Below are 15,248 nucleotides of genomic sequence, written 5' to 3'. Positions count from 1 at the left end.
AACCTTTCACACTGAAAGCAAAGCAACAAATCCGAATATCGTTAATTTGTAATTATACAATACGAAAAAATATTTTGTTTGTCGTTTGTTACCCGTCTAGCCGGCCGCTGTGGCCGAGCGGTTCTAGGCGCTTCATTCTGGAACCGCGCGACCGCTACGATCGCAGGTTCGAATGCTGCCTCGGGCATGGATGTGTGTGATGTCCTTAGGTTAGTTATGTTTAAGTAGTTCTAAGTTCTAGGGTACTGATGACCTCAGATGTTATATCCCATAGTGCTCAGAACCATTTGAACCATTTGTTATCCGTATAATTGTCCGTCTGTCTTTTAACACCCCTTTTTTTTCTCAGGAACGGATAGTCTTATGATGTTGAACTTTATGTCACATACTAAGGTCTATGGTCCCTCGGCAGTTAAAACATTTATGCCGTTTTGTCACATATTTTGCTATCTTGCCAACATAGATATTGATAACAGGCAAATATTGGCGAAATTCTCGATTCCCGGGATGGATGAATTCCCTATATACATAATTTACTTTGTACGGAACTCTCGATGTATGAGACCTACTCGCATGTAACCGGATTTTTTCATTTAACACTGAAATATTATCTTTCAAGATGCTGCGCGCTAGAAAAAAATAGTTTACGTAAGTTCTGTCTTTGTCTCGTAGTGTCACTTTGGATCACTGCCGAAGCTTGACATAGTTTCCCCCTTTTTTCTTAGGTCACTTTAAATTCCAGAATGAGATTTTCACTCTACAGCGGAGTGTGCGATGATATGAAACTTCCTGGCAGATTAAAAGTGCGTGCCCGACCGAGACTCGAACTCGGGGCCTTTGCCTTTCGCGGGCAAGTGCTCTACCAGCTGAGCTACCGAAGCACGACTCACGCCCGCTACTCACAGCTTTACTTCTGCCAGTACCTCGTCTCCTACCTTCCAAACTTTACAGAAGCTCTCCTGCGAACCTTGCAGAACTAGCACTCCTGAAAGAAAGGATATTGCGGAGACATGGCTTAGCCACAGCCTGGGGGATGTTTCCAGAATGAGATTTTCACTCTGCAGTGGAGTGTGCGCTGATATGAAACTTCCTGCTAGTTTTGCAAGGTTCGCAGGAGAGCTTCTGTAAAGTTTGGAACGTAGGAGACGAGGTACTGGCAGAAGTACAGCTGTGAGTACCGGGCGTGAGTCGTGCTTCGGTAGCTCAGTTGGTAGAGCACTTGCCCGCGAAAGGCAAAGGTCCCGAGTTCGAGTCTCGGTCGGGCAAACAGTTTTAATCTGCCAGGAAGTTTCATATCAGCGCACACTCCACTGCAGAGTGAAAATCTCATTCTGGAAACATCCCCCAGGCTGTGGCTAAGCCATGTCTCCGCAATATCCTTTCTTTCAGGAGTGCTAGTTCTGCAAGGTTCGCAAGAGAGCTCCTGTGAAGTTTAGAAGGTAGGAGACGATGTACTGGCAGAAGTAAAGCTGTGAGTACCGGGCGTGAGTCGTGCTTCGGTAGTTCAGTTGGTAGAGCACTTGCCCGCGAAAGGCAAAGGTGCCGAGTTCGAGTCTCGGTCGGGCACACAGTTTTAATCTGCCAGGAAGTTTCACTTTAAATTCATCCAGGATCGTTTATCAACATGCCAGGCAGACTTCTATTTCGCACGTGTCAGTGGTACGTATCTAACAATGTGTTAATGACAAAAATAAATTTCCACAAGTGGAAGCAGCGTGGTGAACATTGTTCGGTCAGTCTGAATTTAAGTGGTCCTTATCCACAGTTCGAGGCAAGATCTCGGATAATTCCTTTGACAAGGAGAAGCTAACATTCCTCCCTTGGTTACTGATGTTGACAAGTACTTGAACATTCAAATGATGTCGGACGAGGAAATCTAGCTTTCTGTTTACTGTAAATGCTGACGTCGTTTCTCAGCATATTGAAAGCTGTAGTCAGTTGAGATTGGAGGTTACACAAAAATCACTACGTCTTACTTCGCGAAAGAGCAGTGCCGTAATTCCGGCAATATTATGAAGAGATATCAACAGTCTAATACCGGTCACGCATTAAATGTAAAGGTGTCAGAAGTCTACCACAAGTGAACTAGTACGTCAGGGACATTGGTGTGGTTATCCAGGCGCAAGGACACGCTTGACGGTGGCACCTGCTGCACGGGGCGCAGAGGCGTCTGCGACGCGGTCTGGCGGGGGCGGCGGTGACGGGGGCGTTGACGGCGGGGGCGGCGGCGGCGGCGGCGGCGGCGGAGGTGGCGGGCAGCGGGTCACTGTGCCCTGGCGGCGCGCCCGGGACGCCCGCCAGCGGACCTCGCCCCGCCACGCCGCGGCCGCCGTCGCCGCCGCTGCTGCGTGACGTGAAGGTCACAGCCGCGCTCTCCGAGCCGTCTCACCGTCAGCCGGCACAGTTACACTGTTCCACAATCGATTAAGAGCAAACACACGCCGTGATGCAGAGTTATATATCGTGGCTACCGTGACGCCAAACGATCATGTGAACACCCTTGAGAATATTCAGAGATTCTTCTTAGTGTGGAAGTAACAACCCACCGAACCATGACGCGAGTACGGGGCGCCTGCAGGAATGCTAGGCTGCTGCTCTTTCTCCGCTACAATGCAGCTCTTGCACCTGATAATAGGTCATCCAGAATCGGAGGTTATCAAAGGGGTTGCTAATCTGCTAGCGCCTAGGACGTCGTCACGGGTTCTGTCTGTACAGGTACATTTTTAAAATTCTCAATAAAGATGGGGGTGGGTTTCTTCGAGGGGCCCTTTACTTGTTTATTTCTCAGGGGTCACTGTTGCATCCTCCGTGATCACACCATAGGACGACACAAAATAGGAGGTGTGAGAAAACAGAAGTGTCCTTACCTGCATCTACATCTACATCTACATCCATACTCCACAAGCCACCTGACGGTGTGCGGCGGAGGGTACTTTGAGTACCTCTATCGGTTCTCCCTTCTATTCCAGTCTCGTATTGTTCGTGGAAAGAAAGATTGTCGGTATGCCTCTGTGTGGACTCTAATCTCTCTGATTTTATCCTCATGGTCTCTTCGCGAGATATACGTAGGAGGGAGCAATATACTCCTTGACTCCTCGGTGAAGTTATGTTCTCGAAACTTCAACAAAAGCCCGTACCGAGCTACTGAGCATCTCTCCTGCAGAGTCTTGCTTTCGTGATTACTAAATGATCCTGTTAGGAATGTAGAATCTGTAGTAGAAACTAGTTAATAGAGGAGCAGGAGCGTAAGATCTGTGCCCTTCAGGTGCAGTTACAATGCGCAAAGGAGGAACTAGATAGGTTGAGGAGGGTCAAGGGTGGTCGGGAATGGGAACTGGCAGTTGGCAAGAAGGTAGCTAAGAAGAGGAGGTATTCAGACAATTTTACTTTGCATACATGCAATAGATATGACCAACTGTCAGAGTTGAGTGGAGAGGAGCCTCGTGTAGTCGTAGATGTAGGTAACTTGCAGCAGTCCTCAGCAATTAGGAGGCCTAAGTTAGTTGCAAAGTCTAGCAGAAAGAAGGTTCTGCTGCTAGGTAGTTCCCACGGTAGAGGTGTGGGCCAGCAGTTGCAGGAAGTGTTGGGGAGTGAGTACCAGGTCACCAGCATTGTGAAGCCTAGTGCAGGGTTGGCTCAGGTGACTGAAAGCATAGGGGAGTTATGTAAGAATTTTACGAAAGAGGATCAGGTATTGATAACGTTCAAATTTCGTAGAATTGTTTTTCACGCTCCCCACTGATACCAACCTGTCCAGGAGACCTGTGTACCGGACGGGTGCGTCACGTTCGATGGGGATGCAGCCCCACATTGTCCTTAGAGAAGGGTTGAAACGTCCGAGGGTATCAGCAGTGTCAAAGTTTGTGAAGAACTTCTCATTGCTCATCGTATTGCGAACTGTCACTTTGACTACGAAATGTGTGTCAATAAACACCCCAAGGAAAGGAGCGGTTTCTTCGACGCCCTTTATGCTCCCCATTGAGGTCTTTTAGTGCAGATTCTCAGCGGCGGTGTGTCTGGAACATATTCTTCGGCCACTCATAAGAAAACCGCGTGATTTCATCGCTGGTTGCCGCTGTTCTGATTGACATCGCAGAAGCGTCAAAGGAAGGGGTGAACCGTGGTTAAGACGAGGTGTGACGATCTCCTGAACGCGTGAAATGTTCATCGTGGCATTGGGCAGCTTTGTAGTGAAATTTAGTGCCAATGTAATGATATTAACCCACCTTACACCTCACATGAACTTCTGAGCTGTTGCTTTTTTCCGCAAGTGTCGACACCTTGCTGTTTGAATCGTCGTCGAGCCCGAGGATGACGCCGCAGGGCACCACGATTACAGAGGAACGTTTTACGCGCCTTAGAGCCTTGTGTCGTACAGCCGTTACGGCTCCTTCCATGACCACCAGCGGCGTACGTCGGCCCCTCATAATGCCACCCCAAAACAGCAGGAAACCTTACCTTGCTGCACTCGCTGAACAGTGTGTCTAAGGCGTTCAGTCTGACAGGGGTTGCCTCCAAACACGTCTCCAACAATTGTCTGGTTGAAGGCATATGCGATACTCATCGGTGAAGAAAACGTGATGCCAATCGTGTGTGGTCCTTTCGACATGTTGTTGGGCCCGTCTGTACCGCGCTACATGTTGTCGAGGTTGTAAAGATGGACCTCGCTATGGATGTCGGGAATGAAGTAGCGCATCATGCAGCCTATTGCGCGCAGTTTGAGTCGTAACACGATACCTGTGGCTGCACGAAAAGCATTATTTAACATGGTGGCGTTGCTGTCAGGGTTCCTCCGAGACATAATCCGTAGGTAGCGGTCATCCACTGCAGTAGTAGCGCTTGGGCGGCATGCGCGTTGCATATCATCGACAGTGCCTGTCTCTCTGTATCTCCTCCATGTCCGAACAATATCGCTTTGGTTCACTCCGAGACGCTTGGTCACTTCCGTTGTTGAGAGCCCTTCCTGGCACAAAGTAAAAATGCGGACGCGATGGAACCACGGTAATGACTGTCTAGGCATGGTTGAACTACAGACAACACGAGTCGTATACCTATTCCTGGTGGAGTAACTGGAACCGATCCGCTGTCGAACCCCCTCTGTCTAATAGGCGCTGCTCACGTATGATTGTTTACATCTTTGGGCGGGTTTAGTGATATCTCTGAACAGTCAAAGGGACTGTGTCTGTGATACAATATCCACAGTCAAGGTCTATCTTCAGGAGTTCTGGGAACTGGGGTGATGCAAAACTGTTTGTGGTGTGTATGTTTAAAGCAGAGTATTTCTACAGTAGCTGCAGTCCAGAATCGCTCGTTACTGTGGCCCACGAATCATCTGATAACACCTTATTCTACTGTCGCTCTCTCTCTTTCTTTTTTCCCATCAGTTTCCTGACTGATTTGAATTCCTCTCCTGTGCCAAACAGTTCATCCGAGGTAGCACTTGCGACCTATGTGCCCAATTATTTGATGGCTGTTTCCCAATCTCTGTCTTCCTCTACAGATTTTGTCCTCTACTGCTCTCTCTAGTACCATGGAAGTTATTCCGTGATGTCTCAACAGATGTTCTACTATCCTGTCCCTTCTTCTTGTCAGTATTTTCCATATATTTTCTTCCCCACCCATTCTGCGGAGAACCTCCTCTTTCATTACCTTATCAGTCCACATAATTTTCAAGGTTCTTCCGTAGCACCACATCTTAAATGCTTCGATTTTCTTCTGTTCCGATTTTTCCACAGCCCATGTTTCAATACCATAAAATGGTATGCTCCAAACATACAGCCTCAGAAATGTCTTCCTCGAATTAAAACCTATATTTGATACCAGCAGACTGCTGTCGGCCAGCAATGCCCTTTTTTGCTAGTGCTAGTCTGCATTTAATGTCCTCCTTGCTCCGTCCATTCATAGGTTATTTTGCTGACTATGTAGCAGAGTTCCTTAGCTTCGTCTACTTCGACAACTCCAATTCTGATATTAAGCGTCTCACAGTTTTCATTTCTACTACTTCTCATTACTTTCGTCTTTATTTCCAGTTATTACATGCTGTACACCATTGTACTTAGCATGGTGACCAGGAGTCTGTGAAATGTAGCATAAGAGATTCCGAGTATACCTTCAGGCACTAACTCCGATGTGAGAAGGTGCTGCTTGGAGTAACGTGACTATGTGAAATATTAACAAAATCAGAAGTATTTTGTGCAGGAGTACAGAATATATCTTCCACTCACTAGCAGAACTGCTCTCTCTGTTGCACACTTGTTACAACACTTTTTGACACTTCCACAGCACTTGCAGTGGTTTGATAACACATCATCCTCTAGCAAACCAAGTGTCATTTAGCAATAGTAATCAGTCGACTGACAGCTTTTACCCATTCCTCAACGGCATTATTCTGTCTACGCAACAACTTCGCCCTGCCACTGATTTTTTCCGTCTTCGACAGTCGCCTGGACTACAATGCTGCAAGGTATCGATTTCTCCAGTTACGGAGATGGCAAGTATGCTAGATTAAAGAGACAATGTGCTTACAAATAAAACACCAAATTTCTTAACGCCCTGGGAAATTATTGTTTATCGGCGACCCTCAAGTTAGTAATTACGGGAAGAACTTGTAATTATCGTTACATTCTAAGTCACAGACATATATGTGTGTACATTAGCTTACAATTTCGTTTTACATCTATCGGTTTAAATATCCATAATCAAGAATGTGCAGCCATAAATACAGAGTTTTTTTTATAGAGCCTGGGAAACAGACATACATTACTAATTATTACTTGTTTCCAAGAATTGTCTCATTGAAGAAACTTCTGTCGAGTGCACGATAAAACCCTCCAGGAGGCTATCTCGATTCACATTAGATATAATGAGTCACATATACGGGCACTTATCCAGGAAAAACGCTGCCTACTGCTTCATAATAAACCAAAGTCTTCAGTGATCACTGTCGTTAAGATAGTAAACTACTTCGTGGGAGATTACCAGTATAAACAAACGAAGAAATTGGCAATGCTTAGGCGTACGTGGTTCACATAGTTTTAATGTTATAGATGATTCACATAGCAAACTTTGTTCACTACAGTTCAGACGTTACACTAACATAATAAATCACACTGGGTACGTAAGATATGCAAAGAAATGTCGGATTTTTCAGCAGGGAGGTGGAAGAGCTGCAGGAGATTACCACCAATGATTTTCAAGAGCTCCCTGTTGCCGGCCGCGGTGGTCTAGCGGTTCTGGCGCTGCAGTCCGGAACCGCGGGACTGCTACGGTCGCAGGTTCGAATCCTGCCTCGGGCATGGGTGTGTGTGGTGTCCTTAGGTAAGTTAGGTTTAAGTAGTTCTAAGTTCTAGGGGACTTACGACCTAAGATGTTGAGTCCCATAGTGCTCAGAGCCATTTGAACCATTTGAAGCTCCCTGTTGATATCTTGTAAGTGGAGCGTCTTAGGTTCTAACCACCGGGGGGACGAGGTTGCTACAACATTCTTTCAAAGCTTTTTAGAACAGTTAACACATAAACATATAGTATACTGCTCGAACAACCTATCAAATGGTTCAAATGGCTCTAAGCACTATGGGACTTAATATCTGAGGTCATCAGTCCCCTAGATTTAGAAGTACTTAAACATAACTAGCCTAAGGACATGACACACATCCATGCACGAGGCAGGATTCGAACCTGCGACCGTAGCAGCAGTGCGATTCCGGACTGAAGCGCCTAGAAACGCCACAGCGGCTGGCGAACAACCTGTCACTAGCAGGGAACATGAATTGGACGAAGCTATAAAACTGTCTCGAAACAGTCACCGTGATTAGTTGACCGGTGTCCGAAAATCAGAGCACTCAAACTGTTTCACGAGACAACAGCTGATACGCCTACGCAACCACCGCCAGGTCTCAGAAAGCTTCGGTACCATCCGTATCAAGCAGATTTTTACCTGTAGTCAGCGTGACTGGCTCAACCTATAACAACGTAAGAGGCCTATCGTTTTAGTATTTTCAGTTCTTTGAATTTGTTTTTTAACATATACTCTAAAACTATGCAACTAGTTTTAGAGTTTGTGTGGCTGTGAGGGTAAGCGTTTGTGAGTAAGATAGAGCGAGAATTTTTTAATTAAAATTTTATTGCAAAATTGTTTATATTTTAAATATTTAACCACTTTTATCTGAAACATTATCTATTAGGACGCTAATAACGCAGGTGAACAATATTTTTGTCACAAACAATGTGAATGGTGTTCTTTGCCAAGGCGTGGACGCTAAATTAGAAAGTGAAATTAGTTTTCTCCTGATGTGCCAGCCTTTATCTACCGACATCCTTGAAAAGGCTGCATATTGATTAGTCTTCTGTCGCTTTTAAACATTCTGCGGATTTAATTTTTGAAAAGTAATTACAATATATACAAGGAATTACCACAGATGTCCCACAGTTCAAAAAACTAACTTTAGGAAACGACGGTGGTTTGGCAGCACTGCCTATGAGTCATGCTTGAACACGTAGACTCATGTTGCGTTTGTTGCCCCTTGATTCTCAGCAGTGAGAGTTGTGACTGGTGCTTGGTGTTGTAAGTCCGTGGTGGTCTGTGGCTTGCTTTAATGCAAAAGAAGAAAGCCTCATACCTGAACAAATAGTATAATTTTCGTTTGTTATATCTGTGGAGAAATAACTCGATGAATTGCTACGAACTTTATTTCAAGTTAAGCCTGGTGATCAGGACAGTAACTGGACCCTACATGTCATGTAGCCTATCTCACTCCTGACAGTTTGATTAAAAGGACTGCGTCACGTGTACTCTGTTGCTCCCATGATTTGAAAGAAAGCAGCGCACCATACAACAGATTGTTAATTTTGTCTGGCAAAAATGGATGGTGTAACCTCGACAATAAGGAAAACAGTCTAAATGTTGTGATCAGACGACACTTCAATCGTGTGGGCACAACTGTGGTTCCTTTGACAAACAGTCTGTCGGCTTCTGTCTGGGGTTCTTCGACCGACGTTTGTTTGATAATTTTTCTGTCGCTTCGGCAGCACGACTCGTTGGCATTGTCAAAGCTTCACCATCCATTGCTAGCGATGGACTGAAGTCGAGCTAGCGGCCGCAGATTATGAGTACCTGATGCGCCAACGTCATTTCCGATGCGGTTCTTCCCTTGCTACTTGCAACGGTCTTTTGCTGCAGTACGGGAAGCCAGGATATGTACACCTTGAGGCTTTCTTCATTCTTTTTGCTGCTGTTCTCATGTTTGTGTATTTCTATAACTTCTCCGAACAAGCGGATGCGAAAGCTCTTTTCTTCAGCAAGAACTTCCTTGTCGGCGAGTTTTACTATATGGTCGATCTCACACATTGCGAACTCTGCCACGGCTGATTTCTCCACCTGCCCCAACCTGCAATGCCGTTTGTGTTCTGTGATTCTGGTATTGCCTGAAAGACCAGTTATTCCAGCATAACCTTTTCCACATGTACATGGTGTATGGTACATTCCCTACATTGCAAGTGGGTTCTTTATCACCTTTGCTGTCTGAAACACACTTTGATCTTCTTTGTCAGTTTATAAACAGACCTTACGTCGTGATTGTGCAGTATATGACCGATTCTGTCCGTCACTCTTGGAATGTATGGCAGAAAGGCCGTACCCGACGTTTCGTTTTCCGATGTGTCACTTCACCGATTGTTTTACTCTGTAACATTTCTTATGTAACTGGTGGAGTACCCATTGTTCTTCACAACGCTTTCCAGGTGTTGCATCTCGTGTCTTAGGTGCTGCAGCTCACATATTCGTCATCTTCGCGTAACGTGCAAATTAATCATGCCTCATTTCTGCTTGAGTGGTGATCTGACAGCTTGTGCAGGTATCGGTCCCTGTATGTCGGTTTCCTACACACGCTATGAGCCAGGTTTCCACCTTCCCTTGAGACCAGCCCATCTCGAAAGGGTAGCTGTTTGTCCTTTTCTACCTCCAGGGTTAAGTTTATGCTGACATGGAGACTGTTTAAGTGTCTTAAGGAAGTCACCGAAGTGTTCCTCTCCATGGCTCCACGCAACGAAGGTGTCATCAACATATCTGTACCCCACCTTAAACAGCCTCAGTGCCAACATAAAATTTGCCATAGAGGTAGAAAAGGACAAACAGCTACCCTTTGTAGATGTGCTGGTTACAAGAGCTGGCGAAAACCTGAGACATAGCGTGTACCGGAAACCGACACACACGGACAGATACCTGCACAGACTGTCAAACTACCACACGAGCGAGGAAAGATATATGATTAATACGTTCAAAATAAAGTGAGCAAGACGAATATGTGAGCCGCAGAACCTTAGACGCGAGATGCAACGCCTGGAAGGCGTTCTGTGGAACGATGGGTACTCCACCAGTTACATAAGAAATGTTACAGAACCAAACAATCGGCCCAGTGACGCATCGGAAAAAGAAACGTCGAGCATGGCCTCTCTACCATCCATTCCAAGAGTGACGGACAGAATCGGTCATATATTGCACAATCACGGCGTAAGGTCTATTTATAAACTGACAAAGAAGATCAAAGTGTGTCTCAGATCGCAAAGGTGAAAAGGAACCCACTTGGAATGTAGGGAATGTATCGTACACCACATACATGTGGAAAAGTTTATGCTGGAATAACTGGTCTTTCAGTCAACACCAGAATCACACAACACAAACGGCATTGCAGGTTGGGACAGGTGGAGAAATCAGCCGTGGCAGAGTTCGCAATGTGTGAGATCGACCATAGAGTAAAATTCGCCGACAAGGAAGTTCTTGCTGAAGAAAAGAGCTTTCGCATCCGCTTGTTCGGAGAAGTTATAGGAATACACAAACATGAGAACAGCATCAACAAGAAAGAAGAAAGCCTCAAGGTTTACAGATCCTGGCTTCCCGTACTGCAGCAAACGACCGTTGCAAGTAGCTAGGGAAGAACCGCACCGGAAATGACCACGGAAAAGCCCTTGGACGTTGTCGCGTCGGGTACACATGATCTGCGGCCGCTAGCTCGACTTCAGTCCAATAGCAATGGATGGTGAAGCTTTGACAATGCCAGCCAGTCGTGCTGGCGAAGCGTCAGAAAAATCATCAAACAAACGTCGGCGGAAGAACTCTAGACAGAAGCCAACAGACAGTTCGTTAACAGGTGACCACGATAGCCTTGACAATTTTCTATTAAAGCATGATTTGATGCACATACTAACAAACTGTTCTCTTGAAGCATTATGTTCCACACTTGAATGAACAAGCCCATCAGAAACTTTAACTACCACGTTTATTCTATACTATGTCGTTGACCCCCACAGATGAGTTCACGAACTGGGGTGAGCTGTTGCATGCTCAACGCTATATTGACCTCAGCGTGAGGGCGCTACTACGCTGAGAGGGGAGGTGTGGTGTTCAGGAGCAACTCCCATACGTCCCTGTGGATTGCAGCGAGCCACTAATATTTGTGCTATCCAATTGCGTTGCCAACTTCGGTGTGGCAACGCGATCTCTGTACGGTACCACACTAATATTTGCTATTGGGCCTGATTGTCAGAGTGAAGAATTGCTGTTACCAAAATAAATGATGTACAGTTTTTCTCTCAAGGGGATTTCAGCGATCTCATTCGTGATTTAAATTTGTCAAATCAACAGACAGAGCTTTTATCTTCGCGAGACAAAAGACGAGATCTTCATTTCGCGGTTGGAATGTTTGTGTTTTCGTGACTGAAACATGAAACCTAAAGCACTGTTTTTCTCTAGCACAATTTTCCGTGCGTCTAGGAGAATGGAACTTTGACCTTTGACACTACGTTACAGAATCATTTAGCGGCAGGGCATTCGATAGATATGTTCATGGTGATTTCATCGTTTTACTCAAAATTTCCCGGAAATTTTCAGACACATTTAGCACCTAAACAAAAATTACGTAGTCGCTTGTAGATGGCCACACCGTTGGCCAAAGCTAATGAAATAATTTACGTTTTCGTCTAGCATAACACGAGCGACGAAAATCTCGCACTACAGCCAAATAAAAACGGAACAGGCAGAATAAGTACACACCGTCAACGTGCGCCTGTTGCGCAGCTACTGTTTCGCTACGGAGCAGTAAACTCAAGTTCGTAGCATTCCGAAAACGATCTGGAAAGCAACATGGGTAAAAAGAGTCTAACAATGAACAAAATCAGTAGCGTATAGCATTCAAGTTGTGCAAGTTTCTTCGTTTTTCTTTCTTTCCTTTTTCAGTGAAAGTGTGATCTTGCAGTTAAAGGAAAGACTGGGATTTGCATTAAAGTTTTATACTGGCATGACACCTGCATTTCACGTACGTGCGGTAATTGAAAGAATACAGTGCCAGCATAATGAGAAAATTCAATCCTGTTGAAGAGAGAGAGGGAACTGGATGAGGTCGTAACAAGCTTTACGCATTCAGCCTCTGAACAGATGGCTGCCGTCTGTCCAGAAAGCGCAACGGTCGAGGATGTCGTATTATGCAGTTATAGCTCCATGCTGACAATATTCCACGCTTAAGCGATTTCTAAGTAAGGTGCTCGTAAAAGGCTATTGCAGAATGTTCTCGGCCATGGGTAAAATTTCCTAATGCTCATTTATTGCCTTCTTACTCACTAGATACCGCTACTGCGACTAATGGTGCAGACATTTATTGTCCCGTCGGCACATTTCCACTAGAAACAAAATGGATACTGTACTTCAATGGATCCATAAAAGAATGTTAAATAAGCAAATCACGTCAGTATCTTCATAAATTACATGTTAACCTCTTCGCTGAATAGCTGTTGCAACATGTACGTTTCACGCCTGAAAGTTCCTTCTGATATAAAAAAAAATTTCAGCCTTTGGCGTCCTCAACCATCTATGTAGCTTGAATGTGAGATTACAGCGCGGATGAAATAGCTGTAGAAACTTGAAATTTGATGCGTATCTATACAATTACTGACACAAAGAAAGACAGAGCTGTAGAAATGCGACGATTTTTATCAAATGGGGCGAAAGATATTTTTAGTTTGTTGAGCACGCTGTTGTCTCCAAGAAAGTATCATCGCAAAATAATATGATGTATCATGTACCACACTTAGTACAGCTTGTCATTTGCAAGTAACAAAACAATCCAAGGTTCAAAATTAACATCGATATTTGTTGACTTAAACGGTATTCTTACTTGGTTTTTCGAGTAGTAGCTGGCCGTAGACACAGAAAATTCAAAAATAAACTTGGGAAACAACTCCAAATTATCCAATTACAGCGCCAGTATAAGGGACGTTGCAGCCAGCGCCATCAAAAATGTTTTATTTCCCTAACTAAGCAGCAAGACATACATGTAACATGTATAATAAATTGCATGGATCATGACCGAAATACACATTCGACGGAAGAATCGTTCCTGTGACGATGATCTGAATTTTCAGGGATGACAGAGAAGTAAACGACTGACTTACGAAGCCAGACCTGTCGTGGAATAATTCTATCAGAGGAATTCAAATGCATTTGACATGCAACTACAGTCCGCAGCACAAAAAAACAGCAGAGACAAACGTAAAACTGATGTCTTGCGCTGAGATTGCTCAAAATCAATCACGCTGACCATTTGTTACTGCGTTTTCTTCACCTTACACCTGACGATGACGCAACGATCGATGTTTCCAGCCGTTGATGAGTCGACGATCGATACCTCCGACAGATAATGATCCGACAGTCGATGTCTGCAGCCAGTGACGATGCAGTGATCGATACTTCGATGCTTCCAGCCGCTGAACACGAAGCTGGTGATTACAATCCTGGTCACTGCCGCCATACTGTAGTGTCGTGCGAAATCACACTTTTGGCCGTCGTCTGAATACATATTTTTAGTGACATGCAGTGTGCTAGACAAATTACGCGACATACTGCTCCACGTATTTAAATGGAAATGTTAACTGGCAGACCCGGATTAATTGTCTACAATACTACATTAAGAAATCAATGTAAATAAGCCTCGCCTTAATCCACGACATAGGGTAAATTTCACGTACAGGATGGCCGGCCATTCTGAAAAGATTTGAGGATTTTTATGGTAAATTTTGTTTCGAGGGAATAAGTCGTGTCTTCAAACGCTTATTCAGTTTCATTCCGTATGTCTGTACAGAGCGTAGGAGCCTATGGAAACCTAGAGTCAGTGTCACGCCACTTTTCCGTTAAGGGTACAGGCTTTGAACGACTGTTAAATAAACCACCTTCATGCACCACCCAGACGACCAATAGTGAATCTGGGAAACGATTCATGTGTATGGTTGCTGGAGCGTCTTCGAAGACGGAGAAGAGCCTGGACTCTCTCCAGTAGTCCAGCCTTTAGACAGAGTAGACGGCCCTCTGTTGTCCAGGAGCGGCCATCAGTCATTCGAACATGATCTACTTGCTCTTACGCTGCCAGTTCCCTTTCTTGTATTCCATCACATAAACAGGCAGTCTCCCTTTACTACTGTCCTGGGTGAGCCCTTCTGTACTCCGTAATTTCAGAATATAGACCAAGTTTACTTCATTTCACTTTTTTATTTCGAAAAACTTCCTAGTGGCGCCCTCTTCTCCCATCCTGACCAGCCTCTGCTTCTCACGCCGGTACATTACAATTCAAAGGTTAGTAATTAAAAGCCCTTCGTCATCTAACTATTTTCGGGAAAGATTCCGAGGCCCGATATGTTCACCCCTAAAGGTTAAGTACACCACCTTCAACGGGGTATTACAAATTGTAATGGTGATTGTCATAACAACAAACAGGAACACAATTCAAAGTCAACGAGGAAAAGGTCGCTCAAAAACACCGCTCACATATTGGCACAGAAACAAATGAAAATTTTTTGATGTAAATTAAACCTATCGAAGTCCTTCACTTTTATTAAACAACACCTCCAGCTAGCTAATGCCTCCATACTTTGATCTGAGACTTTCTTTTACCCAACAAGTCCACGCTCAAAATAAGTAACACTCTCGGAGACGCGGCTCCCCCCCCCCCCCCCCCCCCCCCCCCCCCCCCCGCCGTCGGAGATTAAGTAGTGTGTAAGCTTAGGGACCGATGAGCTAAGCAGTTTGGTCCCATGAGATCTTACCACAAATTTACAATTTTTTTTATTCTCAGAGAAAAACCGAAAAGTACCTAAGGAAAGTTCAACACTTACACCAGGAACGCCCTTTCGAACACCTTGTAGCCTTTTCGCATCGGAAAAGTAACGTTATTGATCACGAAGGATCACTTACTGCCGACCTCTGAAATG

The 15,248-nt window shown here is 44.9% G+C and overlaps 1 protein-coding gene and 1 non-coding gene across 2 annotated transcripts in view; one reads left to right on the top strand and one right to left on the bottom strand.

Annotated features, from left to right (window-relative positions):
- Window positions 1–15,248, bottom strand: part of LOC126243955 (basic proline-rich protein-like) — a 100,774-nt gene that overhangs the window by 25,483 nt on the left and 60,043 nt on the right. Inside the window, exon 3 of the mRNA XM_049948205.1 lies at window positions 2,147–2,306. Within this exon, the coding sequence (XP_049804162.1) occupies window positions 2,147–2,306 (160 nt within the window). The remainder of the gene's footprint in view (window positions 1–2,146; window positions 2,307–15,248) is intronic.
- Trnas-cga (transfer RNA serine (anticodon CGA)) lies at window positions 1,192–1,266 on the top strand. Its single transcript has one exon. It is a non-coding gene; the product is annotated as a tRNA-Ser (tRNA).

This window comes from Schistocerca nitens, chromosome 1 (assembly GCF_023898315.1).
Source record: "Schistocerca nitens isolate TAMUIC-IGC-003100 chromosome 1, iqSchNite1.1, whole genome shotgun sequence".
Lineage (NCBI taxonomy): Eukaryota > Metazoa > Arthropoda > Insecta > Orthoptera > Acrididae > Schistocerca > Schistocerca nitens.
Note: the sequence above shows the minus strand (reverse complement) of the source record. Positions and strands in the feature narration are given on the sequence as shown.